This window comes from Takifugu rubripes, chromosome 2, assembly GCF_901000725.2.
Source record: "Takifugu rubripes chromosome 2, fTakRub1.2, whole genome shotgun sequence".
NCBI classification, from domain to species: Eukaryota; Metazoa; Chordata; class Actinopteri; order Tetraodontiformes; family Tetraodontidae; genus Takifugu; species Takifugu rubripes.
Genome location: NC_042286.1, coordinates 9,569,937 through 9,594,489, shown reverse-complemented (window position 1 = coordinate 9,594,489; position 24,553 = coordinate 9,569,937). Strand labels below are relative to the sequence as shown.

The 24,553-nt window shown below is 44.3% G+C and overlaps 5 protein-coding genes and 1 long non-coding RNA gene across 10 annotated transcripts; 2 read left to right on the top strand and 4 right to left on the bottom strand.

Moving 5' to 3' along the window:
• Positions 1–75: 75 nt before the first annotated feature.
• jdp2a (Jun dimerization protein 2a) lies at positions 76–3,107 on the bottom strand. Of its 2 annotated transcripts, none has more exons than XM_003962626.3 (4): positions 2,888–3,107; positions 1,489–1,706; positions 1,023–1,127; positions 76–944 (listed from the first exon to the last, which is right to left on the bottom strand). In XM_003962626.3, exons 1-4 carry the CDS (start codon positions 2,973–2,975, stop codon positions 759–761), a joined length of 597 nt encoding a protein of 198 aa, XP_003962675.1. In that variant the 5' UTR covers positions 2,976–3,107; the 3' UTR covers positions 76–758. The 2 variants fall into 2 exon arrangements, with proteins under 2 accessions (XP_003962675.1, XP_029688244.1); XM_029832384.1 differs by lacking the exon at positions 2,888–3,107 and adding an exon at positions 2,498–2,873.
• Positions 3,108–3,258: 151 nt separating this feature from the next.
• On the bottom strand, positions 3,259–6,042 carry fosaa (v-fos FBJ murine osteosarcoma viral oncogene homolog Aa). The gene is made up of 4 exons (XM_003962627.3): positions 5,756–6,042; positions 4,964–5,191; positions 4,551–4,658; positions 3,259–4,469 (listed from the first exon to the last, which is right to left on the bottom strand). The coding sequence occupies exons 1-4, from the start codon at positions 5,864–5,866 to the stop codon at positions 3,810–3,812; spliced, it is 1,107 nt and encodes a 368-aa protein (XP_003962676.3). The 5' UTR covers positions 5,867–6,042; the 3' UTR covers positions 3,259–3,809.
• Positions 6,043–6,666: 624 nt separating this feature from the next.
• LOC101068060 (transmembrane emp24 domain-containing protein 10) lies at positions 6,667–8,431 on the top strand. Its single transcript, XM_003962628.3, has 5 exons — positions 6,667–6,921; positions 7,306–7,426; positions 7,540–7,613; positions 7,685–7,811; positions 8,068–8,431. The coding sequence occupies exons 1-5, from the start codon at positions 6,745–6,747 to the stop codon at positions 8,187–8,189; spliced, it is 621 nt and encodes a 206-aa protein (XP_003962677.1). The 5' UTR covers positions 6,667–6,744; the 3' UTR covers positions 8,190–8,431.
• Positions 8,361–14,248, bottom strand: mlh3 (mutL homolog 3 (E. coli)). 3 transcript variants are annotated; one of them, XM_011616961.2, is made up of 12 exons: positions 11,239–14,242; positions 11,066–11,167; positions 10,891–10,970; positions 10,692–10,796; positions 10,507–10,591; positions 10,356–10,424; positions 10,164–10,272; positions 9,696–9,855; positions 9,035–9,058; positions 8,861–8,939; positions 8,619–8,770; positions 8,361–8,515 (listed from the first exon to the last, which is right to left on the bottom strand). In XM_011616961.2, the coding sequence occupies exons 1-12, from the start codon at positions 13,601–13,603 to the stop codon at positions 8,444–8,446; spliced, it is 3,402 nt and encodes a 1,133-aa protein (XP_011615263.1). In that variant the 5' UTR covers positions 13,604–14,242; the 3' UTR covers positions 8,361–8,443. The 3 variants fall into 3 exon arrangements, 2 of the variants coding, with proteins under 2 accessions (XP_011615263.1, XP_029687630.1); XM_029831770.1 differs by lacking the exon at positions 11,066–11,167 and having other exon boundaries at positions 11,239–14,244; XR_965527.2 differs by lacking the exon at positions 8,361–8,515 and having other exon boundaries at positions 8,725–8,770; positions 9,035–9,214; positions 11,239–14,248.
• A 1,305-nt stretch (positions 14,249–15,553) lies between these two features.
• LOC115248162 (uncharacterized) lies at positions 15,554–16,791 on the top strand. The gene is made up of 2 exons (XR_003887146.1): positions 15,554–15,886; positions 16,518–16,791. It is a non-coding gene; the product is annotated as an uncharacterized lncRNA (long non-coding RNA).
• A 1,229-nt stretch (positions 16,792–18,020) lies between these two features.
• nek9 (NIMA related kinase 9) lies at positions 18,021–24,472 on the bottom strand. Of its 2 annotated transcripts, none has more exons than XM_011616976.2 (23): positions 24,022–24,472; positions 23,422–23,599; positions 23,286–23,341; positions 23,143–23,213; positions 22,962–23,067; positions 22,742–22,873; positions 22,550–22,660; positions 22,395–22,459; positions 22,263–22,313; positions 21,994–22,186; positions 21,771–21,915; positions 21,502–21,702; positions 21,303–21,349; positions 21,017–21,178; positions 20,829–20,937; positions 20,588–20,749; positions 20,214–20,381; positions 20,085–20,138; positions 19,816–20,006; positions 19,575–19,733; positions 19,386–19,490; positions 19,255–19,308; positions 18,021–19,179 (listed from the first exon to the last, which is right to left on the bottom strand). In XM_011616976.2, the coding sequence occupies exons 1-23, from the start codon at positions 24,205–24,207 to the stop codon at positions 19,012–19,014; spliced, it is 2,874 nt and encodes a 957-aa protein (XP_011615278.2). In that variant the 5' UTR covers positions 24,208–24,472; the 3' UTR covers positions 18,021–19,011. The 2 variants fall into 2 exon arrangements, with proteins under 2 accessions (XP_011615278.2, XP_011615282.2); XM_011616980.2 differs by having other exon boundaries at positions 19,816–20,003; positions 24,022–24,471.
• Between the last annotated feature and the right edge of the window lie 81 nt (positions 24,473–24,553).

Here is a 24,553-nt window from a genome sequence, read left to right as displayed (position 1 = left end):
TTTAACATGCAGCCACCGTGACAATGTGTTACTGTCTGAAATGCGGAAGCAGATGTAAAATGAGCCAGGCATTCATTTCTTATGAAAATACAAAACTGGATTTAATGATAGCTTATGTGCTTAGATAACATCCTATACACAAGTATAAAAACATAATTGCTAATAACAATACTGTAACATACAAGTACACTGTAAACAGTATATGTGCATACATGACGCCTGCGCCAAACAACAAATATGTGGGAAATTATTCTGCCAGCAAATGTATGAAAGGACCAAAAAAAAGAGCAGGATCACATCTTCATCAAGATTCTCACCATTAGATTTCACCAAACATTCAAAATGTTGGGCCGAGCTTTGAGATAACGACCAATTTGTTGTTCAACCTCCCACCAGTTGTATGTCTATATTCCCTTTTAGATAGAGTTTTCTGTGGCCTAACTGTCTTAATCCAATATAAGCACATTAAAGATACCATGCTGACTAATGATTAAAACTGAAAACATGGACAGTTCGGGTTCATCGCATCATCACAAGGCATGAATGGAATGTAGAGTAACCAGTAGATGTGTTTCACTTCATATTCTTACAAAAACGCTGATTTTCATGAATGGCTGGGGCAAAACAAGACAAGACTGCCTGAACAGAGTCCAATCTTTTGGCTCCACGTTCTGCGTGACAGCCGCTTCTCCTGAAATCCAAAGCTAAGTGCTGCATGGTGACGGCCTCTGACACCTGCTTAGAATGACGATACACCTTCATTTGGCCTCCAGCTGCTCCAGCAGTGGGTTCCCCTCGCCGTCCGGGGTTTTGATGCTGTCCGTCCTAACGATACATGTCGGGCGATGGCGGTTGAGCAAGAGGATGAGCTGCTGTCGTTCCAGCTTCAGCTCTTCAATCTGGGCTTTCAGGTCAGAGTTTAGCATTTCGAGTCTCTCGGATTCCTGTGGGGGGAACAAGGAGGAAGAGGGCCATGATGGGTGGAAGTTGCATAAAGTTTGGGCTTTGGTCACACGTGTCACCTTTTGCAGATAATCTGTCCTCTCCTTCTTCTTGTTTCGACACCGAGCGGCAGCCACCTTGTTCTTCTCCCGTCGTCGTTTCCTCCTTTCTTCTTCTTCATCTCTCTACACACCAACACATACAAAAGAAATGTCAAGTCTTTTGTGGAAAAAGTGGAAAAAGACACCGTTGAGCGAGTCTCCAGTGCACTTTCTGATAACAAAGTCATCGCACGTCGTTCTCGGAGTATAAACAATTGCACACAGGAAATCTGATGTTTTATGAGGTCCCAAGACACGACACAGAAGCCTGTTTAACTCTTAAAAAGTTTGTTTATATTCTCATGTGAATATTTGACATGTATGCAAACAGAAATATATTGAAATCTATTTAGAAAATGCAGAAGTTTCCCAGAGGGGTCGAGTCTTCAGTAAATACAGGCAAACAGCAACTGTCGATGCAAGTTACAGAAACAGGAAAGAACACCTCTGCTTTGATCATGAGCGACCTCTTCCCCAGGCTGTCCAGGAAATGCAGCGGAGACAGCATTGCGCCAAACTCATGCAGGTCACCATATTTCAGCTTGTCGGTCAACGTGGTGGCCGAGATCCCGGCCAGCGGTCCGAGGCTGGGCAGAGAGCCGGCTGTCACAGAGGGCTCCGGGATTTGTCCTGGCATCGCCTCAGACTTGGTCGTGACCACAGCTGAGGGAAAGAGGACCAGAGCGGAGAGATGCAAAACTGGGTGTATTTCAACCTGACAGAGAAGCCAGTATTTTGCTGTAGTTATCTGTAATTAACTTTGTTTTAACAAAGATGACATTTCCCTTATTCTTTCTCCAAGGACAAATAATCCAATTTGACCAATGCAACTTTTCAACAAATGGATCTGCAAGATAAACAATGAAACAGCTGTCATGTGCCTAAAAAACTTAATGAAAGGGAAAAAAACCATTTAAATAGGCCAAAAGACAAGAAGTGAGAAGTGAATGAACCGTGTAAGCCAAGAAACAGGAAATTACTGCAGCGGCTCAACAGATTTCCAGGACACATGATGCATCCAACAAACCTCTCCAAGGTCGATTAGTCAGAGAAACTGTGAGAAAGCTCACATTGCAAGCATGAGCAGAGAACCAGGAAAGAGCACCTTGTTCTAGAACTGTGAGGGCGGGCCTAGTGAGAAATGTATGATTTCAATTAAGTGCATGTAAATCAGAAATGATGAACGTGCAGTCCTGCGTGAGAACGATCAACACGAGATCCAAATTCTACTGTTACTTCACCAATTTGGCTTCCCGGTTTAAATGCAAATACCTGTATACAGCGGCGCAGTGTTTCAAACAAACAAACAAACACTCATTGTTTTTAAGGTCCAGATGAATATTTTCTTTTTTTAAAAACGTGCAAAAACGCTTGAGCCGTGTTGAGGCATGCGTACTGAAGTGATTGGTCAACTTGAAAGCGGAAGTTTTTCTTTAGTGCGGCATTGTTCTTACGTAATTTTAGTCTTCCCACCAGAGAGCTGCAGTGAGAAAAGGTGACTATTGTCGCCTTTAATTGCCCAAGTTGAGACAAAATTCGAAGCACAGAGTAAAGGAACACTGTGTTCTTCAACGCTCTCTCCGTGCTTCAATGCAAACAAAAGACAAAACGGTCTGCAAGCAGTGTGCTCCCTGTGTGAGTCCCACGGGTTCGAACTGCAGAAAAGTTCAAAAATAAATTCAGTTAGTTGATCAGCTCCATAAAACAGAAATCACCAGCGCTGTTCGGCTGCCGGACCTCGAAACTCTGCTGCTTGTGAGCCATGCGCGGCGCGCCAACGAGCCTCTTAGCATCCAAAAACACATTTGATCCTCGACTACTCGCGTTTTTCTTTGCGTACTGACCTGACTGTGATCCCAGGTGCAACGAATGTCCTCTTTTCTGCTCAGCCGGGGGTCGAGAGTAGATTTTAAAAAGTGGGAACCGTTGCATCAGCCCGATTTTCTTATAAACCTGATCCCGATATGGGAGGATTCGGGAATGCGGAACTCGGGCTATGCCATCCAAAAAACGTAAGCGGGGATGTAAAAGTGCATAGTGGGGGCAGAAGTAGGGAAGTCGCGCCGCTCCTCCCATAAAGAAGCGCCGAGGCTGCACGCTCCAACGACAGATTCTGGCTGAAAGAGGCGAAGCATGTGGAAATACAAAAAAAGCCCCTGCTACCAGGAAAGTGACCTCGTTTGCGCGTAAATCGATCTCAATCAGACTGAAAACGCCACTATGAACGTGTTTATTGTTAGTATTCTCCAGCAGCAGAGATTAAGCAGTCAATGCTCATATAGTCACTTGAGTTTTAACAAATGAGTCAAAACCTGAGAGGTACAAAAATAAATCATAAGTTACATCTCCAGAAGATATAGCACGTAGGATGTTTTCATGGAAAACTTTCAATGAGGTCGAACCACAGTTGATGACGTCGAGGTATAGATTATTATCATATGATCCATTTGTAAATACATCATTTACAGCAATTAGGTACACTACGCACAACAAAACACAAACCATACTGCAACATTAATGTCAACGTCACATCTCAAATCTAGTAACAGATCACATATAGAAGCTTTGTCTGTTGTTGTTTTTTTAGTTGTGTTTATTTTGCATGCATTTACAAAGGTTATCCTGCCTCCAGTCCCTCCTGTGATAGCCATGCTTGCAGCTTCAGCTCTCAGTTAGCTGCGCAGCCGAAGATCTCATATGCTTGTTTTGCGTTCCGATGTGCTGTGGCGTGTGTTTCCGTGTCAGTCAGTACCCCAGTTCTGCGGATTATAAGGCCAGGAGAGTCGGGGAGTTGAGGATGTCGACTGATTCAGATTTGCCCCCTAGGCCTTTGTGGCCATCTAATTCCTCTGCCAGAGAGTCCAGCTCGGCACAGGAGAACGTGAACACGGACAGGTAGTTGCTGCAGGTGGGGGTAGAGGTCACCACCGGAGTGCTGAGGGGCTCCAGGTCGCCAGAAACTGACTTGTACAGGGTCTCCCAGTCCGAGACCCCGAGGGAGCCGCTCAGGTCTATGTCTGGCACGGAGCGAGCCGTCTCCAAAGAGGTTTTCTCCTCCAAACTGGGCAGCATGTTTTCCAATAACCCCTCCTTTATGTCCAGCGAGGGTTCCAGATCGCAGATGTTTACTTCAGCACTGGCGCACAACAGTATATTGGAGTTCCCAGAGATGGCTGTGGACGGATCGCTGGGGATTTCCATGTCCTGGAGCGAAGGTGCTTCCTGGGCACCATCCTCTGGAAGCCTGTCTTCCTCTGGACTCTGCGTTATCTCCGCCGGCTCGTGGAAAATCGATTCCAGCTCCTCTGACATCTGGCACATGGGCTTGTGTGTGGCGAGGATGAACTCCAGCCGCTCCTTCTCTTTGAGCAGGTTGGCTATTTCCATCTCCAGGGCGGCTTTTTCCTCTTCCAGCTTGTCCGTCTCCTAGAGATCCACATCCGTCAGCATCCATGTTGGAAAACACACAAACAGTGGGCGCGAGTGACAGCACGACTGTTTACTTACAGCTTGCAGCGTGTCTGTGAGTTCCCTCCGCCTGTTGCGGCACTTTGCTGCAGCCATTTTATTCCTCTCCCTCCTTATCCTTTTTTTCTCTTCCTCCTCTGGAGACAGCTGGGAGGGAAGAGAAATAGCTCAGTTATTGCCCTGGAGAAGCCAGCCATTTCATCCGCCTCTAATCTGCTAAATCCGTCACCAGCACAGCCTTTGAAAAATGGCAAACGCATGTTTCCCTGCAATGCATCTAAAAATAGACCATTGTTGCACACTCGGTGTGACCTGAATATAAATTGAGAGCCTATGGAAGGCGCGCGGGGCTAGAGGATGCACGATAGGGCTGACGGGAAACAAAGCAGTCTGCATGGACGCCACGGGATGCTCTGTCCATCGTCAGGTAGGGGTGATCCGCTCAAACCTACCTGCTCCGCTTTCCCCTTTTTGAAAGCATTTTTCCCTTTATTCCCGCCCTCTTTGGGTGTTGCCTGGCGAGAGCTTTGCGGCTCATTGGCTTGCTTGCTGCCCAGCGATGGGGAGACAGATGTAATAATTGTAGGCTGGACCATCCACTGGAAGTCTGGGGTAGAGGAAATCGCAGTGACTGTTGGAACAAATGGAGTGTCTTCAACAGTCATGCCTGGGCAGAGCTCCTAAAGAGAGGAAATAGATGACAATCATATTATGCCTTTTTAAAACACATAAGTATATTCCCTTTTTTCCCACGTTTGAAATGCTATCTTTTTTTTTATTTTTGCGGCGGCTGATGAAAATCATAACCAACACGTTTATGTTAAGGTCAGCCGTCATGTGTATTCTTCAAAAACACCCGACCAGAAATAGCCTTCTCCGGATCAATATTTGACTTTTTCTTTGTTTCTGACGTCAACACTGACGCAGGGATGCTGTGGAGTCTCCTGAATGGATTTATTTTTCTCAATGAACCGCTGCATTGACACGCTCACATCTGGTCCCAGGACGCCGGGATCACAGCGACGCGTCCGACGCTGGCTCCGTGTCACATTCCCAGCTGCGTTCGCGTCTGCTGCCAGTCATATCAGGGACGTGTCCAACATGACGTTCCAGAGCGCGCACGGTTAATTAAAACGTTATTAAGCGACCCCCTCCCCCCTCAAGAGAGAGAACGCTTATTATGTAAATATCATCACGGGAGGTAGTTAAGTGCGTCTTTAATGTCGAAGTCGAACCATTCGTACCTTTTCAGTGATCTCTGACGAAGACGCCGGAGAGCTCGCCTCCTCTGGCGTCTTTTGGAAAAGTGTCCCGGGAGGAGACTCTGTCCGGCAGGTGGGAGACACTGACTCCATGTCAGGCGTCAAGATATGAGCCAAGATGTCACAGGGGGGTAAAAAAACACGAGTCCTGATCAATGCCAAATATGACTGTGGCCTACCACTGAAAGGAAGGGTACGGGTTTCTTCTCCAGGTATTCACCTGGTAACTGAATGACTAGAATGCAAGCCCCTCCTTTTATGCTCTGCTAGAATTTTATGAATGAACCAAGACTGTACCATCTGTTCAAGGGGTGGGGGGGGGGGGGGGGAGAAGGACTGACAATGGTTCGGGGGGAAGCAGCATTGTTTTGACCATTCTTTCGGTTGTACGTTTCATCATTTGAAATATGGTTCATAAACGCGACAGCATCTGAAGGTGCACACGGGTCGGGAGACGTGTTGGGTTTCCTTGGCACCCAGAACGATCGGTTTCATTTCAAGGCAATATGGGATGAAAACGTGAGTATCTATAAATAAAGTGCACAGGCTTGTTCTCGTTATTAAAGAAAATTACCGTAATGCATTCATTTTATTTTTTTCAAAAAGGTCTTCATATGTCTTTAAATATCTAACAACACGTCTCTTTCAAAATGCATATTCATTGTTGTGGAAATGTGTTTATTTATTTTTAGATAAATGGCTATCTTTTCAGAAGACATTGTTTTAGGACTTAGCTAGCCGGAGTTTGCAAAAAAAAAAAAAAAGAATTCAGAGCTATATGCAGATCTAAAAAAAAGGAGAGAATGACACTGAATTGTTTACTGGGGGAGGGAGGGTGAACATGTGGGGGCGGCAGACACACGTGACTTAAGGCGGAACCGAAGGGAGCGGAACTGTAAACGAGAACAAGGAGGCGGGGAAAATTCTGACAGGAGGAACAGCAGCGTCACCTTCACTAACCGTCACTCAGCATGGCAAGAGTTTATGCTCTCCTTTTAATACCGGTTCTGTCAGACATCGGGTTCGCCATTAATTTCCATTTGCCGGTGAATAGCGTGAAATGCCTGTACGAGGACACCCAGGAGAACGTGCTGTTCGCAGGCGAGTACGAGCTCAGTGATGAGCCGAGAACTACAACCGACCTGAAGGTACGCGAACGTCTCACAGCAGTGACATATGGCAACGTTTACCCTGGCAAAAAGAAAACAAAATTAATTGTTCAATGAAAATAGGTTTTGGATCATTAATAAATGAACACCCTGTCCTTCAGTTGAGTTTTTTTTTAGATAAACGGCTTAAAGATGTACAATAAACTCTTATTTTGAAGGGGCCTGTGGGCAATAAATCAAATATCTTTTGACCTAGTAATGTGGAACCACTCGTGTGGAATATTCACTTATACCATTTCACTGTATTTCACTGAAGCTTAAACAAAATGTACCAAGACACATTTAATCAAGATTCATTATGCAGATGTTCCATTCTGGATTTGCCGCTACATTATTCTATTATTCTCTTACTTCTTTCCTCAGATCATTGATTCTAAAGGCTTCTTGTTGTACATCAGGCAGAATGCCACAAAAGGGAGATTCTCATTCACAACAGAAAAGCAGGACAAATTTGACCTATGCTTCTACAGCAGGTCTCCAATGGGTACGATTCTTGGCAAAACCTGTAACTCAAGATATTAGAATAATATAAACTTTGGTCGGTAGTAGAGTAATTGTATTGAGAAACAAAATCACACTATAAATATTGGTCACCAGGCAGCGGAAAAGTCCCAGATCAAATGGTCAAACTAAATGTGAAGAGTGGCGTGGAAGCACAAGACCGCAAAGGGGTGAGTTTTGGTATAGGATTAAATTTATGACAGAAGTGAGGATGTCACAGTTGTCCCAATTTCACTGTCAGACTGAAAACTGGGAGAAACTGACTCCGCTTGAAGCAAAGATGAAGGAGATTGAGCAGCTTGCGCAGTCCATCGCAGAGAGCTCGGTCTTCTTCATGAAACGGAAGGAAGAAATGGAATCCACCAACGGTAAATCTTTAAGTGAATATGTGCTCCGCAAAAGAAAAGTAAATTTACTCACCACTCGCTTGCACCTATTCCAGTTCTAAGACAAACACAGTATCTTCCCTGGTGGAGCTCTGAACTTGTAAAGCAAAGAACACTCGATCTAAGTGACTGAAGTAGAACTAAATAAATGTCTCAACACCTTGTGGTGTGGGACACACCAGAGATATTCCTATTTTATGTTGCCATCTGTAGCGCTTCTCCCTTTTGTCTCCAACAGCTTCCACCAACAGTCGAGTGCTGTTCCTCAGCATCATCTCCATGGCCTGTCTGAGCGCACTGGCCCTCTGGCAAGTTTTCTATTTGAAACGCTTCTTCAAGACAAGGAAGCTAATTGAGTGAATGTTACTGCTCATTCTTAAAAAGACTTGAGGCTAACCATTTCCATGGTCACCACAGTCTGTCTTTGTATTTCTGATGGTACATTTTTCTATATTATTGTTCTTATTTATTTTTTCTATGTTGTTGTGGGAAACTACAGTTGCTTCTTTTTTAAATAAAGCCAGGTTTGGGTTACGAGTTTTGAAACATTTAATGGAATTTTAAAGGAAAAGTACATCAATAAATAAACATTTTAAAATAAAGTAGACACCGACTTATTTATTTCCATACAGTTGCCATGCTTTATACATTCTTCTCAGCTTTTGGAGGTTGGGCCTCTGCAGTTCCTGCAAGGAAAACAACACTTAGTCTCCATCAGATTGCTGCACTGAACAATAGTTCCAATGGTACGTTTAGCAACCAGCCATGTCTGACGGAGCAGAGCAGCACCTTCTGGTCTTTGTCCAGATGGAGGATGTCAACTAAAGGGGCGATGGATGGGCGACCATGAGCACACTGGAATGGCAACTGGCAGGAGGACAAGGAAGCCACCAAGCTGTGACATTCGTCTTTGCTCAGGCTGTCGTTGAATTTGATGGCACCTGTTGGATGCATGTAAATTCATGTATTTTGTACTTATTTCATAGAAATTTGTATTAATGAAATTAAAGCTGAAGAAAAAATGCATTTACCATGACATGCTAGTGATGCTAGCACCTTCAGCACAGTGAGAGGCAGAGTTCCTCTAACTCTGCCAGTGGAGCGAAGTAACTGAGACAAAATAAAATAGAAAAAAAGATTGTCAATATTACTTATTTATTTACACTTATTTATTAGTACTTAAAAAACAATCTTTCTTGACTCACATCAAGCTGCTCTTGAAGATATTCCTGGTGTGTGATGACAGAGAGGAAACAGTGTTAAGGACGCAACAGTCACTACTGATCGCTTTAATAATGGTCTGAGTCAAGCCGGGTTTTCCATGACCACCTTCACATGGAAATGGTGGAGATTTCTGCCCCTGACCAATCACAAATTTGAGTTTTCTGCAGGAAATTAGCAGAATGCAGGCCGATCAAAAAGATTACAGACACATCAGAGAAGAATTCCCATAGATAATCCCACTCAGTTGTGGATGCCAAATACAGGAAGTGCCTTCCTTTTAGGCCTGCAAGGTTTTATGATTGAACCAAGACTGTACCATGTGGAAGAGGGGAAGGGTGGATCAGGCTGACGACATTCCAAAGTTACAAAGCATTATTTTGAAACGTGAATTATATTACATCGCTGCAAACAAGTCACAGCCAAGCATCTTCTATAAGAGGACCTTCCTGTTTAGAAATGAAAGCTTAAAATTTATGTGGGGTGAGAATTATCATTCATAATCATTTCTAAAATAGAATACATCGTCTTCTGGTGTTGGAGTGGCTGTTCAGTACGTGTCTTCAGGATGATTTATCGTTGTAGCCACTTTGCAAGACTAAAAACCTTAATAAACGGGCTACAGTTGGTCTGAATTTGTCTCACCTCAACAATAGGCCTGATGACAGACAGTCTGCCCCGTCGCAGCTCATTGCTCTCCTTTTCCGTAAAGCACACTGGTACCTTCCCGACCAAAATCTGTGGTTCTTCTGCTTGTGGGAACTTCACTTCTAGGCCTAAACGTTGTAAATGGGGCTGGAAAGACCTGTAGCAAGTACAACCACAAATACATCAGCAGCCAGGTAACGAGGGAGCCCTATTTCACCTGTTGACTTCATACAAATTCATATGTGTGGGTTCTACTTATAATGCACGTTACAAGATACAAGAAAATAAAAGATCAGGGAATTAAAAATCACTGTGCTAAGATGTAGGAGAGCAAGGGGACACTGGGCTGCGTCACTGTGCCCACTCATTCTGTCAACTTTATTGCTATCATTGCTCAAGCTGCTGCTCTACATCACAGATGAGGTCCAACCTGTTGAAGAACCACAGCAGTGAAGGCAAATATACCTGAACAGCCTCAGCTCCTCTTCTGTTACACTGATCTCAAGTGGAGGTAAAATGGAAGATGAGCACAGACGTCTCTCCCCCGGAGCAGCTGGATCGTCCTCATAGGAGTCTATATTAGACCACCAAACTCATTCATTTGTTTAAGCTGCAACGTTGCTCGTTTGGATTATTGGATTGGAGCTTTTTTTTTACCTGCAATTAAATTTTCTAGTCGAACTCTCTCATGTGCAGCGTGTTGATCCACCAGCACAAGCAGGTTTCCTGGATATTTGGTATAAATACCACAGTTTGTTCATTAAAATGAAAGAGAAAATGACAAAAACAGCACAGCTCGACCCTTTACCTTCAGAGTCAGGGGAGTCTGTAGTCTGGCTATCTTTGGTGCTAATAAGGCACGCAAGAAATTTCTTATCGACTTGATGGATGACCTAAACATACAGTATAGTAATGACATCAATGCATATTGAAGGGGGATAATACCACCATTATTAGACAGAAACTTTGCTGGAATAATAAGAGAAGGTCTGCCTTCATTGAGTGAATCATGGCCTTAGAGAAACGGTATGGATAGAGGACGTTGTGGATCTTCACGGTCAGTCCGTCCGCTTGCTGCCGCGATATGTCCAACCCAACCTGTCAACATAGGCCAGCTCTTAATGACAAATAAACAAAACAGGGTCAATGTTACAACATATAAATGAGCAGAAAGCATTTGAGCCTTCTTTACCGTAGGAGGTCGGACGAAAACGGGGTTATTCCACTTAGAGTACAGTGTGGTTAGTGAGTTAAAGCTGCTGCCGTTGGTGCCTGAAAAGCAGTTTGGATGTAAACATGACTGAAACAGACTTCATTTTGAGAAACCTTTGTTAGACCTCCAAAAGCTTGTCCTGAGTGGATGCTACCTTTGCCATCAAGCCTGGCGTTAATCACTCTCGCACTCCTGGATTTGGGTACAAAGGGCAACACTAGATCCCTCTGAAACGGGTAACACTTGTATTCCATCCCTACAGTTTGAGGCACAAGAACAAGGTTTTCTTTGGGAACTTAATGTCACACAAAAACACGACAAACTCACCCATTTCAGAGATGACATTCACTGCCATGTTGGTGATGTCAGACGTGCACTGCACTTCAGTTTCCTCCTGAGGTTGGTCCTCATAGCGGCTGAGCCCGGTAACTTTGTTAACAGAAACCATCTTTCCCAAAGAGGTATCGTAGTGAAGAAGCCAGTCACCAGCTGTGGTACGTTCCTCTTTTTCAGACAGCTGAAAATTGGCACTGCATCCTGGGACTGGCTCAGGACTAAAATGGGGATCGCTGTTATTATTGACATCTTGGAGGGAATCTGTCCTGGAGGAATGTTCCATCCCTTGAGGGATTTTAACGCTGTGTTGTTTCATACGGCAAAGTTTGGCAGCTAAAGATTTTTTGCCTCCCACCTGGACCGTTAGAGTCGGGCTACAGAAGCCTTTCGAGCTGTTTTCTGCTCCTAAAGGACCCGTAGCGTTATTTAAAGGAGCATTTCTCTGAGTAGTCACTTCAGGTGCTCGTTTCAGGATTTCAGGTTTACCGTACACTCTTCTGAACTGTTCCAGAGACCCGGGTTCTTTTCTCAAAAACACCCTCGGACAGGTGGAAATTTTGGGAATTTTCAAAGGAATGGCAGGAGCAAAGTCTTGGGTTGGAGTCTGACACACTCTGTCACAGTCTGGATGCAGGGAGATTTTACGTTTGAAGGCAAATGACTCGTCTTTGCTTTTCAGTAGCTGCGCTTGTTGCTGATGTACTGACATGTTAATCTGGGATGGATCTGGAGCCTGCAGACATTCATGAATATATGGATCGGAAAGACTTATCTTTCCATTACTTCTCTGTTTTTCTGTGTCCTGACAAGCTGGTAACATCTGTTTAATAATATTACAGTTGTTCATGGTCTCTATGTTGCTGGGTGAAGCTGTATAGTTCGGTGTTATATTCCTCTCTTCTTCTGAAATTGTTATTAGTTGTTCTTCAGGTTTGCTAAAAGCTGCTCTCTTTCCTCCAAAATTGTTGGGATCACAGACAGGTTCCAGTTTCAGAGGATCACTTTGTGGCTCCTTTCCACATTCGCTGGTTATTTCTTTGCTCTTAACCGGCTCCGAATGAGCGGTTCTCTCTTCCGTTTCAGTCTTTTCCTCACAGTTCATCAAACCAGACTCAGCGCAAAAGCTCCCGTCGGTTTGGCTCTTACGATGAACAGAATCAGATGCTAGTTTCATTCCAATATCATAATCTGTCAGAGAAACATTGCTAACTGCTTGTTGACCAGTTCCAGTGACGTGCCGTTCTTGGTCCGTCGTATTAATGTTAAAAGAGTCTTCATCTTGGGAAACTACAGTCAAATTCTCCCTTTTCAGGAAGCTTTTGACTGCCTCTTCTACACAAGTCAACACACCATCCCAGTCTTTGAACTCTATTAATGTCTTGGCAGGTTCAAGACTTATGTCATACTCTGAACAACAGCATTTGATATTGAGGACGTACACTCCATGCAACTCCTGGCTCCGTTTGTTCTTTGGACTCCCGACGACCGATTGCTCACCACCATCATTTTTCTGATTTGTGCTTGGTTTGCGGAGGAGAAAGTTTATCAGTTTATGGATCCGCGTTTTAAGCAGGAGCCTCTCATTCACGTACAAGAACTGTGAGCAGTTGTTGTAATGACCCTCGCGGCCAATGTGTCCTACAACACTGAAGCGTCCATGAGTAATGTTGACCTCACCGAGCTTCTGGGCTCGATGGAGGCCGTGAATCTGGACAAATCTGTGGTAGGTGTTTTTGGCTTTAGGAAGCTGCACGAGCATTGTTGCGGTGCAGTCATTCTTTAGGGTAAAAGACACAGAAGGGTGCATGAGAGAAATGGCTTCTACTCTGTGGCGGATCCGCTCCCCCTCCAGCACAGGGTCCAACCTCTTCCTCCGGACTGGCATGTTGTAGAAGAAGTTACAAAGGACAACAGTTGTCCCTGCAGACGGCCTTGACTTCTCAGCTTCGTATACCTCCGTACCTTTGCCATCTTTAAAGATTTTGACGTGAGTCTTGAGTGACGATTTCGTCCGGGATGAGATTTCAACGAGCGTTGCTAAAGACACTAAACTGGCCAGAGCTTCCCCTCTGAAGCCATACCAGCTGAGGTTGTCCAGGTCTTCGACCCGGTAGCATTTGCTGGTGTGGTACCTGTTGCCCACGCAGTCCATACTGTCAGCGTCCATCCCGTTCCCATTGTCAATCACCTGCACTTTGAACGCCTCCATGTCCATTCTGACGCCCACACAGGTCGCCTCGGCATCGATGCTGTTGAGGATCAGCTCCTCCACGCACTGCTGAAGCGAGGGGATGGTAACACCGGACCGGAGCTTCCCTTGGACCTCTACAGGCAGGCATTTAATGGCGGTATCCATTCAATTTAGTCAGCTCGATACCTGTACTTAACTACCATCGCAGTTGTAGCTAGCGAACAGCTTAATACTGGCGTGTGAGTCTTTTAGTAACTTGTTACTAGTAAATAAAATTATTTCACAAGGATACATTTTAAATAAAAATCCATTAAGCAGAATTCATGAAACATATTTCAAGCATAAGATATCAAAACATCCCAAGCGACTGTTTACAATCAACGAGTAAAATCAAGAGGGGCTAGTCAAGCCGCTTAAGAGGGACTAGTGTGTGTTAGCATTTCAAACAGCGCCACCTGCTGATCGGAAGGACCCATGACACCCCCCTTTATTTTGTTTGTTGTCTCTTTTTACCATTTTCATTTTTAAATTGTACAAAACAATCTTAAGTTAAAGCCAATAATTTTATGTCTGAATGAAAGTTTCGATGTCCCTTCTGTATCTCCTCCACAGTAAGACAGATAAAGCAATTTAAAAGTGTTCTGTATCTATTTCAACAATGCCAAACCCCAGTCTCTACCCAGGCTGCTGCAAAGGTCAGTGCCTCCTAAAATATGGCAGCAGCACCCCTACAATTACTAATATAAACTCACAAATATGAATATAAAATTGTAAATATCAGATACTTCCATAATGTTAAATGTGTTCAGCATGAAAAACCACCTCATCATGTTGTTCGATGTTCCTTCTACAACATTAATTTCCTGTTGCCAATTTGAAATAATAAAAACAATGGCAGGTATTTTTGTCTTTTAATTGCATCTATTTTTTATATTACATACTGTTCAACCAAAATGCTTGATAAACACTCAGTTGCAATTCGCAAGAATATTCATCAGTAATCAGTACTGGTGTATTGCTGAGATACTGGTACATTGATGTTGACAAATTTAAGCTATACGATCAAAAAGATGAAATTTGACATTATAAATAAAAACCATGCTTTCACAATAAAAACTCCAAGATCATTTAAATGTGATGTGACACATGGCCTTACGTATCTTCCAGAGTTTGAGACTTGATCTACACACGTTTGTTGTTAATCATATGAGGTTTATTCTCAAGAAGATAAACAAATAAATAAATAAATAAATGAGTTAAGTTATTTTACTATGTTAAATGAGGAGTGTTCTAGACTGGCAACTGTCTTTTCGTTTTTGAACTCTGCTTTGTTTATTTGTGAACTTGGACTCCCAGTGGATCTCAGCCAATTTTGCATTTCTTGCACTTTCCTGCGGGGCCCTTGTAGCTGCCCCTGAACTGTTCCTGCAGCTGTGTTCTGGACCCATCCAACAAGGCCAAGTTTTTTCCCTTCAGCCTGGAAAAGAAATGAATTACAACAGTCACTCCCTACTCCCTGAAAATAGCTTCAAGTGTATAGTAACGATGCAGCAATTGTTTGATTGACATCCAAGTTAGGCTACAATCAAGTGCTTATGCAAAAGCAATGTCCCTTTCCTACATTGCTGTCATGCCAACCACCATTCTGTACTTCACAGTATTTGTAGACTCTTGTAGCAAATATAGATTAATTATTAGTCTCGGGACTCCAAGCATTTATTTAACTATTCAACTATAATGTCTAGCTTGATTTAACCCGCACTCACTTGAGTGTATTTCCGAAAAAATACACCTTGTACTCTGCCAAAAATTTCATAATCCACAGAAATCAGGTCTTCCTTGGACATGTCGGACCTACAGAAAAAGGACAAAAGGTACTATAGATACTATAGACTATAGGTACGATAGATGTCTTGGAGTACACACTATGCAACGAAATCTTCTCTTCTATGCAACGAAACTACACAGTAACAATATGCTACGCTAACACGGTTTGCATTTTGAAATATTCTTTAAAAAGGCACATTTCACACGTTTATCTCGGCAACGAAGCCGTATTGACATATCAAGTTAAATCACAAGTCAGAATCACCTCTAAATGGGTAAGAAGACTTAAAATGAACTGCCCGATCGCAAGTCTTCCTCTGATTTGATTGGTGGCTGGCAACCAACGTAAAAGTAAAATACCGCCACCTGCCGGAAATGAGCGTGAATCAACGGTTTGAGGAAGTGACGTATTAGGAAAGACCCAAGACCGTACTAAAAAGCAACCAATCAGAGAACGCACAAGAACCTATTCCGTTTCTAGGCAACGAATATGACAACGAGGTAGTCATTGACAACATCACTAAATTATCTGTAGCATGAAAGTCTAGAGGACACAGACGAACCTGTTAGTATTTTAATAAAAATTGAAGGCGCAATTTTGAGGACTGTGGTAAACCGAAGGTAGAGTATTGATTTCATGTAGAGACACTTGTAGCAAATATAGATTAAAAACAGGCACATTATAGCTGAACAATAAGACTGCATCTCAGAAATGTCGGATAAGTTTCTGAACCAACAAGTGCATTATGTAGGTATTACATGTATAGTTATTATGTATTACATGCATAATTGTTATATTCTGCAAATACAGCTGCATACATAAGATCCTTAAACTCATTTCTGAAAATGTGTTTGAGGAAGAAGTTTATTTGCTTTGACTTTTCTTTTTCTTTTTTAAAGGTAGATAAGAACTAGTGCTTTGGTTTGTTAATTCCATAGTACCTATCTACTGTCACCCCTATTTTTAAACATAAAATTTAAATGCACAACAAATTAATGCTAACCCTAATTTACTTAAGCTTTAAAGCTGCTTGCTAGTAATTAATATTTAACTTTGAAGGAATGAATAAAATTTGCCAACCATTTTCTTTTACTTCAGATAATGTAGAAATAAAACAGTTCGGTTTACCTTCAGAATGTCCTTGTAGAGTGTTTTTTTTTTGTAAACATTGTAAAGATTAGCGTTCTCACAATCTGACAGCAAACATGTAATGTTTTCCAATCATAAGAAATCTTCTTTCTGATTTTTTAGGCTCATTTTTAACCTTTCTGGTGGATAATTAAGCATCTAAGTTGGAGGGCTTGAGCATCTTCAAAGAAGATCTGGATCAGGGGTCTAATGTGCAACTTATAACCAACAAGTGAAGTCAAACGCAAGAGGAAATCATAGTTTACAAATGCAGTCCAATAGAGGAAATAGACCTATATACACTCAAGCGCAGCGTGGTGTTGTTTGTAGTGAGAGAACCAGTAACGAAGACCACACATGGCTTCTCAACCCAGGAAAACAGAACTCACCAGGACTGCCAGAGCTTCAAAAGCCAAGTGCTATAAAACGGTGTAGTTTCACCAAAACAGAACTGGAGATGGACAACAAAATTAAAGAAAACAAAGCTAAGCTGCAGAAAAAGCTGCAGAAGCTCGAAGAAAAACTGAGACAAAATAAGCTAAGAGAACCTGCTGATGCTCTGAAAGAGGAGAGAGAGAAGAGGGGGAGAGCAGCGGTGAGGGATGCCGGCATGATGGCGACGCAAGGAAAAAGACAGGATGGAAAAGTAGCAAATCTAGTGGTCCAGTATCTCCAGTTGCAAAGGAAGGAAGATAAAACTCCCAAGATCACATTTCATGGGCAAAAAATGGTGGGAGGGCTCCATCTCCAGAGGACAGATAGTGTGAAAAGGCTGATCAGAGGAAAGGGGGATGGGGACAGCAGAGAAAACACAAGCAATGGGCTTCACACCTGTGCAGGAAAAGAGTTACGTACAGGCGACAATCCAAAGAGACCCCAGATGAGTCAAAATGAGATATCAGATCGCATTAGAGGTCCAGGAGAAGAGACCGAGAAACCCCTGCTACCCCCAATCTGGAGTCCCCAGCCCAGAATACCAGCTGAGGTTCCCAAAGACTTTCAGCTTCTGCCCTGCTCTGTCTGCAACAGAAGCTTTGAAAGCAAACGGTTGGAGGCTCATTTCAGGATCTGCAGGAAGGTTTCAACGTCACAGCGTCCTCTTTATGACGGCAAACGCCACAGGACAAAGGGGACGGAACTGGAGCAGTTCTTAAAAACCCACAGGGGAGCGGAACCTACCAAGGTAGGCTGGTCAATTTTATTCAGTCCCATTTTCCCTGCTTTTCACCTCTGATTTCTTTGTTTTCAGAGACTAATCGCACATTTTGTCTCCAGGTTTTGACGAAAAAAAGACAGAAACCAAGACAAACGAGCACTCTGCACAGTGACTTCCGTTAGACTCGGGTTGCAACTTTTTGGAGCTGCAGCCTGGACAGCACAGCCGATCAAACTGATCTCAGCAGGTGTCTCACTGCCGAGCTTTTTACTTTCCATCACCTGTTTGCAGTAATCCTGCATTTGCTTGTAGAAATATCAAGAGAAACTATCAAAAAAAGAAGAAAAGAAAATAGCAATAGCCTAAAGCACTACACTCACATTATTTTTGTAAAAGCCGGACTTTTACCTGTGAAAACACCTCATCTGTATCACTGTGAGGTTTCACTGGTCCAACACCAACAAGCTGAGTGATGCCACACGAAAGCATACTTTTAATTGTGATGTTGCACAATAGACAATATAACAGACCTCACATACTTCAGTTACAAATTTGCTTTAGCAAATGACACTAAATATGGTAAAATATTTCAAAAAAATTACCACAAAGAATGGTTACAAAACATAAGTAAAGAGTTACAGTATAGCTGTGAGGTTTGCAACATGATAAACATGTTCAATGTTTTTTTTTCTTTTAACATTTAGAAAAAACTGTTCAAGTGTTCAAACTGTACAGGTAGAGGATAGACCAGCTTGTGCTGCGCTGACAACTCGAGGCGAGGAAAGGCAAAAAAAAGAATCAGTAGTTTGTATTTCACACAATAAAACATGCAAATTTAAAATATATATATTTGCAAAATATTTAGAATGTGTTTGTTATAACTAAGTATCTGATAAATACGACAAAAACGAGACATGGTTTCATATTGTTGATGAGAATGTCAGATAAAGCAAAAGTAAAGTGACAAATAAAACGTGATCTTTTCACAATAAAAGCCTACACTTCCTTCCTCGACACCCAGAGAGGAGGAGACTCTGATCTTTGGACGTGTTCGGTGGTGATAGACACTAACGTCTGAGGAGCAAAACCCCGACGATCGCAATCACTTACAGCGAGAATACCGAAATAAGACCTTTAACGTTCACATAACGGATCGTCTCTTGCAGACATTGAGGTCCAATCAGGATCAACCCGGCCCATGAGTTTCTACAGACCGGATCTGGATCCCAGCACTCAGATGAACGCGCGTGCATATGAGACAGGAAGCTGTTTTACTTCATACGCCGTGAAATGTAATGGTGCAACGTCTGAAAAATGTGTACAGAAGTGTACCCGCTGTGAAAGGGGAGGAAGCTGCCGCTGTTCAACCAGCCCTCCGACCTTTCTCTAACCAGCTGATCGACAAAATAAGTAGAGTGTTTAACACTTTTGTCCACCATCGGGACATTTCCACGTGAAGGCTCACACGCTGGCCCCTGCAAAGCGACTCCCGTGGTGCGTGAACCCTGCTCCCTCCCCTGGGGTGCGGTCCGAGCGATGGTTTCCATTATTGTCGCATCCCGTCTCCTGCAGCGCCGAGCGATTGACGGCTGCCCACAGCCTCTCGTTCTCCTTCCGCTGCTCATCGATCTAGAGGTGCGAGGAGTGCGGTCTGTTAGTCGCAGGCGTCCGCCGCAGCCAGACAAACTGGCGGAAGCAACTCACTTTTTTCTCCAGCGTCTGGATCCTCTTCTCTTGCCGAGCGACCGTCTCCCTCAGCTATGAATCAAGTCCTTCGGTCAAACACTGTTGCGTTGTTCTCTACTAGATTCATTTGTAGTGTGCAACTGCAGTACCTGTGCGACCTCCGTGCTTGCCCTGCAGCATCTAACCGGATCTCCTTTGCTGCAGATGTTAGTCTCCTCCAGTCCATTCACCTTACCGCTGGTCATTCGTTTAGTCTTTGGAAGGACAGGGTTGAAAGGGTGACATGAGAGTGTGACACGCATTGAGACGGAAGCAAAGCGCGGCTTATTAGCATTTACCGATAGGCAATTTCTGCTGCCGACTGCTGCGGCGGCGGCTTTTAGCTCCTTCAACTCCCCGTACGGGAGAGTGACGCTTTTGGAGAAGGAAGCCAGCTGATCAGGGGTGGGTAGATCACAGTCCTCCGGCATTGGGATGAACTCTGCGTCCTCTAGTTCCTGTTGGACGATACACCCCGTCGCACATTTTGTGTCAACAAAAAGAGAGGGCGTCCTGTTCCACCGCGTCACGACAACAGACCTTTCTAAGCCAGAGGGGACAGGAGCTGTCCCCGGTCTGGTTCGCTGCCGACATCATCGGGGTCTCTAACAAGCACTCCTCCCTGTTGTCCTCCAGCGTTCCTCCGAGACCCCTGTCACGGCATTCCGTCTCCGAGCCTGGTTCAATGTCCATTTCCACAAAAGTTGCAGAAGCCTCCTGACCCACTCCTCCTCAAAAACACAACCGAATCATCAACAAACACACAGGCGCATTTCCGAAGGGATGCACACCAATTCAGAAGCTCTTACCGATTGACAATCCACTGCTGTTTGAGCGAATAGTCTTGGAGTTAAGAACCTTTTCTGCAGGAAAAAAGAAAAACAAATCACACAGATGGCTAATTGAACTGGTATGAGCATTTGTTTTTCTTCACGAACCCATGATGATGATAGTGTGCCAGCCCCGGCAAGAAAGATCCGGCACATGGTGGAGGGAGCCAAAAATGGGCCTTGGCATGGCAGGGCACACCTCTGAACCAAAGCGCTTGTCTGCAGGCATCCCAAGGCGTCCGTTTCCTCCATTTCCCCAGGCAAAGATCTGATTGTCTGTGAGGATTAAAAAGAGTTTTTAAATTTGTGAAGAAAATGCACTGCCACAATAGTCACATGCTCAGGGACAGCCAAGGAGAAGCTGTTCTAATGCTAACGTTAGCATGCGAACACTGTGAAGCAACTCAGAATATTTGCAGAGGTTTGTTACAAAACTGTCAAGGCCAACAACAGCAAGCACACAAAGATACTACAGCTCTCACCCTCAGTGGCTACGATGGTAAAGCCATCCCCACATGACACTTTGGTCAATATTTTCCCTCCAAAAGGTCCAACGAGGACTTGGACACCTTGGTGCTTCTTGAAGTCCTTCACGCCCAGCTGGCCGTAATTGTTGCAACCAAAGGTGATCAGACGACCACGTCCTGCCGGTTTAGAGAGCAGAAAAAATGATTCCTTGAAGGAATTACTCGCAAAAAAACATCGTCCTCTCCTCTTGAGTACCGTCGATGGCGGCTGTGTGGGTCTTCCCTGGAGCTATGGCGTGGATCTTGAATCTTGACAGCTGCTTTGCTACAGTCAGGGTGGTGGCATAGAGGACATTCTGAAAAACCTAATGTGAACGGAGAAAGAAGAGCAACATAAACATGGCTATCTCTATTACGGTGGATTTTTAGAATAAGACCCAGTACCTCTCCAGGGTGGTTTTTCAGACCGGAGATTCCCTGGTTCAGCCCAAGTTTGTTAAACTCATTGTTTCCACAGGCTAGGACTTTTCCGGCTTCCGTCAGGAAGAAAGTTCCATCGCTCCCACAGGACACCGAGGAGATGGCAGCACCCTTAGGGATCTCCACCTATGGGAAAAAATAACCTCAAACATCATAAAAACAACAAGCAGTTCAAATAATCTCACACCACTAAGAGAATGGACCATGAGAGAGAGAGGAGAAAATCCCAGAAAGTGGAAACACAACTTGCCTGCATTGGAGAAGAGAAGTCATCCTCACATTCCAGGCCGAGACGTCCTGCAGCAGAAAAAATTAGATTGAGTCACACCAGGAGCTCTAACGATGCATCATTGATGTAAGTGAGTATTTATACGCTAAACAGCGAAACATATAACAGGGTGAAACAAACACAAACTGCCAGAGCCTGGAAACCGAACAAACCTATGTACCATACTCTCCACAGCCCCAGGAGTAGATCTCGCCACTCTGCAGTAGGACCACGACGTGGTTGTCGCCGCACGAAACCTGACGGACGGGCCGCTCCTCGAAAAACTCCAGAAGCACCGGCTCCAGTATCTCTGTGCCGAGCTCACCCTCCACTCCAATGCAGCCATAATAGTCCGACCCGAACATGTACATCTGGTCCTCATCTGCAACAGGCGGCAGCTGGTGTGAAGAAAAAAGTTCCCTGGAATTCCAATGTGCCTTTCAAACCCACCGGTGATGCAGGCGGTGAAGTCTGCCCCGCACGCCACCTGACGGATGGCCTTTCCCTGCAGCTTCTCCACCTTTTTGGGCTGCCGGTACGAGGCCTGATCTCCGTGTCCCAGCTGGCCCACCATCTTAGCTCCACCCTGAACATTCTAAAGGCGAGGGTAAGGAAGTCGCTTGGAAACAAGGACAAGAACACCCAGACGACAGTGTGCAGTCTCAGTACTCACGGCCCAGGTGTAAAGCTCCTTCTCCACTGTCACCACCGCAAAGTGACTCTCGCCTGCACACACGTGTTGAGGACAGCTGCCACCTTTAAACATGTCCATTTTCTGGGGGGTGTACTTGCCGCCACCCCAGAAGTACACCTCCCTTGAGCGAGTGGTCACCACAGCAACTGACGTGTCACTCACTGTACTCAGCCTGGGATGCAAATGACAACATCTCGGCACAAAATCGTAAAAGGGACTTTTAAACAGGCAGACGTGAGGCGACCTACTTGGGTTTTTTCATAGCCGAGTTCAGCAGGGCGACTCGGTCGTCAAGCTCCCTAACAGAAGGAAACAGTGAGAGTCCGGAGACAACAGAGTCAAACACATTTTCCAAACCCTTTTTTTTGGTCTCAACTCACTGTCTGCAACAGGAGATGAACGGCTGGTCCAGGACCTGCTCAGTTGTTGGTCTGTTTGCAGGATCCTGTGAGAAGACGATCTCAATTACCATCAAATCCTTTACAGAACTCCACTGTGACATAAATAATTACCAGAATTACCCCCTTTTACTCACTTGATCGAGACAGTCGTAAACCAGTTTGATCAGTGCAGACGAATAAACGTCCGAGTTCACTTCCATAGTCCAGTTGCCCTGGACTATCTTCACACAAAGATTCAGAGGATTCTTACAGACACAAATAGAAGAATTAATTAATATTGATGGAAAAACACCAGGGTTTCATTTGGTGCTGTTTGACACACCTACCGTTGCATCAAATGTCCTTTTAAGTGTTAAAACTTCAAAAATCACACAGCCCATGGCCCAAATGTCAGATTTGAAGTTGTACTTTGCTCCCTGACACAATTCCGGTGACATGTAATATGGAGTTCCCACACACTGGACGAAGAGAGGACGAACACGCCACACGTGTCAGGACGGAGCAGAAGTAGCCAAGCGGTGACAACGAACGGGAATCACTACTCACGGTCTCCGCCATGGAAAACTCAGAGTCTAGCTTCTTTGCCAGGCCGTAGTCGCCCAGCTTGATGAGGTCCGTCTTTGTCAGGAAAATGTTCAGGGTTTTAATATCTCTGGAGAAGGAAAACAAGGTGGGATTGAGGGGGAAAAAAGCAACCGGATTCCAACAGACACAAAGTAAATCTCACCTGTGTAAGATCCCAGCCTTGTGAATGTGAGAAACAGCTGAGGCTATTTGGTACAAATACCATATGACCACCTGGAAGCACGTAAAGGTTATATACTAGGAAATAGCTGACAAAGTAATTATCCTGCCATCCTGCCCGCATACCTCTTCACTGAAAAGTTGCCCCTTCTGTTGGTTGATTTTGTCATACAGGTTCCCTCCTGAAAAAGGATTGAGAAGATGAACAGGCGACATTTAAACCCTCCCCTCTCAGGAGAGAACACAGGCAATATTACCTTACCATTGCAATATTCTAACTCAATAAACAGGGACTTGTTATCCATGAAGTGATTGAAGTAGGCGATGATGTTGTTGTGCTCCAGCATGGAGAGGATGCTGATTTCGTTCATGACATCCCTGCTTTCCTTTTCAGTGAGTGACTTCAGGTCCACCTCCTTCCACACCACCAAAGAGTTGTCCTAAAGAAGTCAGAATAGGGGGGCTTAAATGACGCCAGTAGATGATAGATAACATCTGGACTTCCTGACTGCAGGTTTATCAAGAAATCAGTTTGGTTTCTGAGAAAGAGGCAGCACGATGCGGTCTGTGTGTGTGTGTGTGTGTGTGTGTGCACGAAACTAATACAGGCTCATCTATCTTCTTCCCTCACTCAGGAATTTCTCACAGAGCCCATGGAAAACAAGACCAATGGGCTTAAGCAGACACACGCACATACAAACCTTAATGCACACGAAATCCAGCCTTTATGTATACATTTATGGTATACGATGGCACTATATGCGCTAATTCTTCGGACAAGGCCAGTAAAGTTGGAGGGAACTTGCACACAGTCTCCAACAAAGTTTTTACAGCGTAAACTCATCGTTGCACCAAACTTTACCTCGGTTCTCCTGTATAGTGTGGCTTCACCAAACGCCCCCCTTCCGAGGATCCGGATAGGAATGTAATGCAACTTCTCTTCTTCGCCATTAAACGTGCCCGACCCCGATCGCTCACTAACCACAGATCCGCCGCCTAATTCAGAATTTAGCGAGTCGAAATGTCTTTCGTACTCCTCCAATGACATTTCTGCAAAGAGACTTGTAAGGCAGTGATGGAAATAATCCCTACAGGCCGTACGACAACTCTTTCTAAGAAACTCCTACATAGACGCTCTGACGTCTGACATGTTGACGTTAGCGGCGTTGGCTAACAAACCAGGCAAAGTTAGCACCACTTGATGCCTCGAACCCGAGTGATATACACGAAGCAGGGGAAATAAAACGTAAAACAACTGCGTGCAACTAACAGGGGTTCCAATTGGGTCAAGTTGAAAACATCAAAAACATGAAGTTTAGCCAATTTTTTTAAGTTTCAGAATAAAATATCTCCCTTCACGGTAAGGACAGTATGTTTTTACGACGAAAATCAAC

Bases quoted from the DNA above. Each gene is read 5' to 3' on its own strand.
- jdp2a (XM_003962626.3), bottom strand. From the start codon at position 2,975: ATGCAACGGTTCCCACTTTTTAAAATCTACTCTCGACCCCCGGCTGAG. The intron at 1,128-1,488 runs GTGTTCTTTCCT...GTTGGTGTGTAG, and splicing joins CGCTCATGATCAAAGCAGAG to AGAGATGAAGAAGAAGAAAG. The intron at 945-1,022 runs GTGACACGTGTG...TTCCCCCCACAG, and splicing joins GGACAGATTATCTGCAAAAG to GAATCCGAGAGACTCGAAAT.
- fosaa (XM_003962627.3), bottom strand. From the start codon at position 5,866: ATGGAGTCAGTGTCTCCCACCTGCCGGACAGAGTCTCCTCCCGGGACA. The intron at 4,659-4,963 runs GTAGGTTTGAGC...CTTCCCTCCCAG, and splicing joins AAAAGGGGAAAGCGGAGCAG to CTGTCTCCAGAGGAGGAAGA. The intron at 4,470-4,550 runs GTAAGTAAACAG...GTGGATCTCTAG, and splicing joins TCACAGACACGCTGCAAGCT to GAGACGGACAAGCTGGAAGA.
- LOC101068060 (XM_003962628.3), top strand. From the start codon at position 6,745: ATGGCAAGAGTTTATGCTCTCCTTTTAATACCGGTTCTGTCAGACATC. The intron at 6,922-7,305 runs GTACGCGAACGT...TTCTTTCCTCAG, and splicing joins GAACTACAACCGACCTGAAG to ATCATTGATTCTAAAGGCTT. The intron at 7,427-7,539 runs GTACGATTCTTG...ATTGGTCACCAG, and splicing joins CTACAGCAGGTCTCCAATGG to GCAGCGGAAAAGTCCCAGAT.
- mlh3 (XM_011616961.2), bottom strand. From the start codon at position 13,603: ATGGATACCGCCATTAAATGCCTGCCTGTAGAGGTCCAAGGGAAGCTC. The intron at 10,797-10,890 runs GTAAAGAAGGCT...CTATGTTGACAG, and splicing joins TTTTCGTCCGACCTCCTACG to GTTGGGTTGGACATATCGCG. The intron at 10,273-10,355 runs GTAAAAAAAAAG...GGTCTAATATAG, and splicing joins ACTAGAAAATTTAATTGCAG to ACTCCTATGAGGACGATCCA.
- nek9 (XM_011616976.2), bottom strand. From the start codon at position 24,207: ATGTCATTGGAGGAGTACGAAAGACATTTCGACTCGCTAAATTCTGAA. The intron at 22,874-22,961 runs GTGAGTAGTGAT...CTCTTCGTCCAG, and splicing joins AGTTTTCCATGGCGGAGACC to TGTGTGGGAACTCCATATTA. The intron at 19,734-19,815 runs GTCTGTTGTCGT...ATCGTCCAACAG, and splicing joins GTCCCCTCTGGCTTAGAAAG to GAACTAGAGGACGCAGAGTT.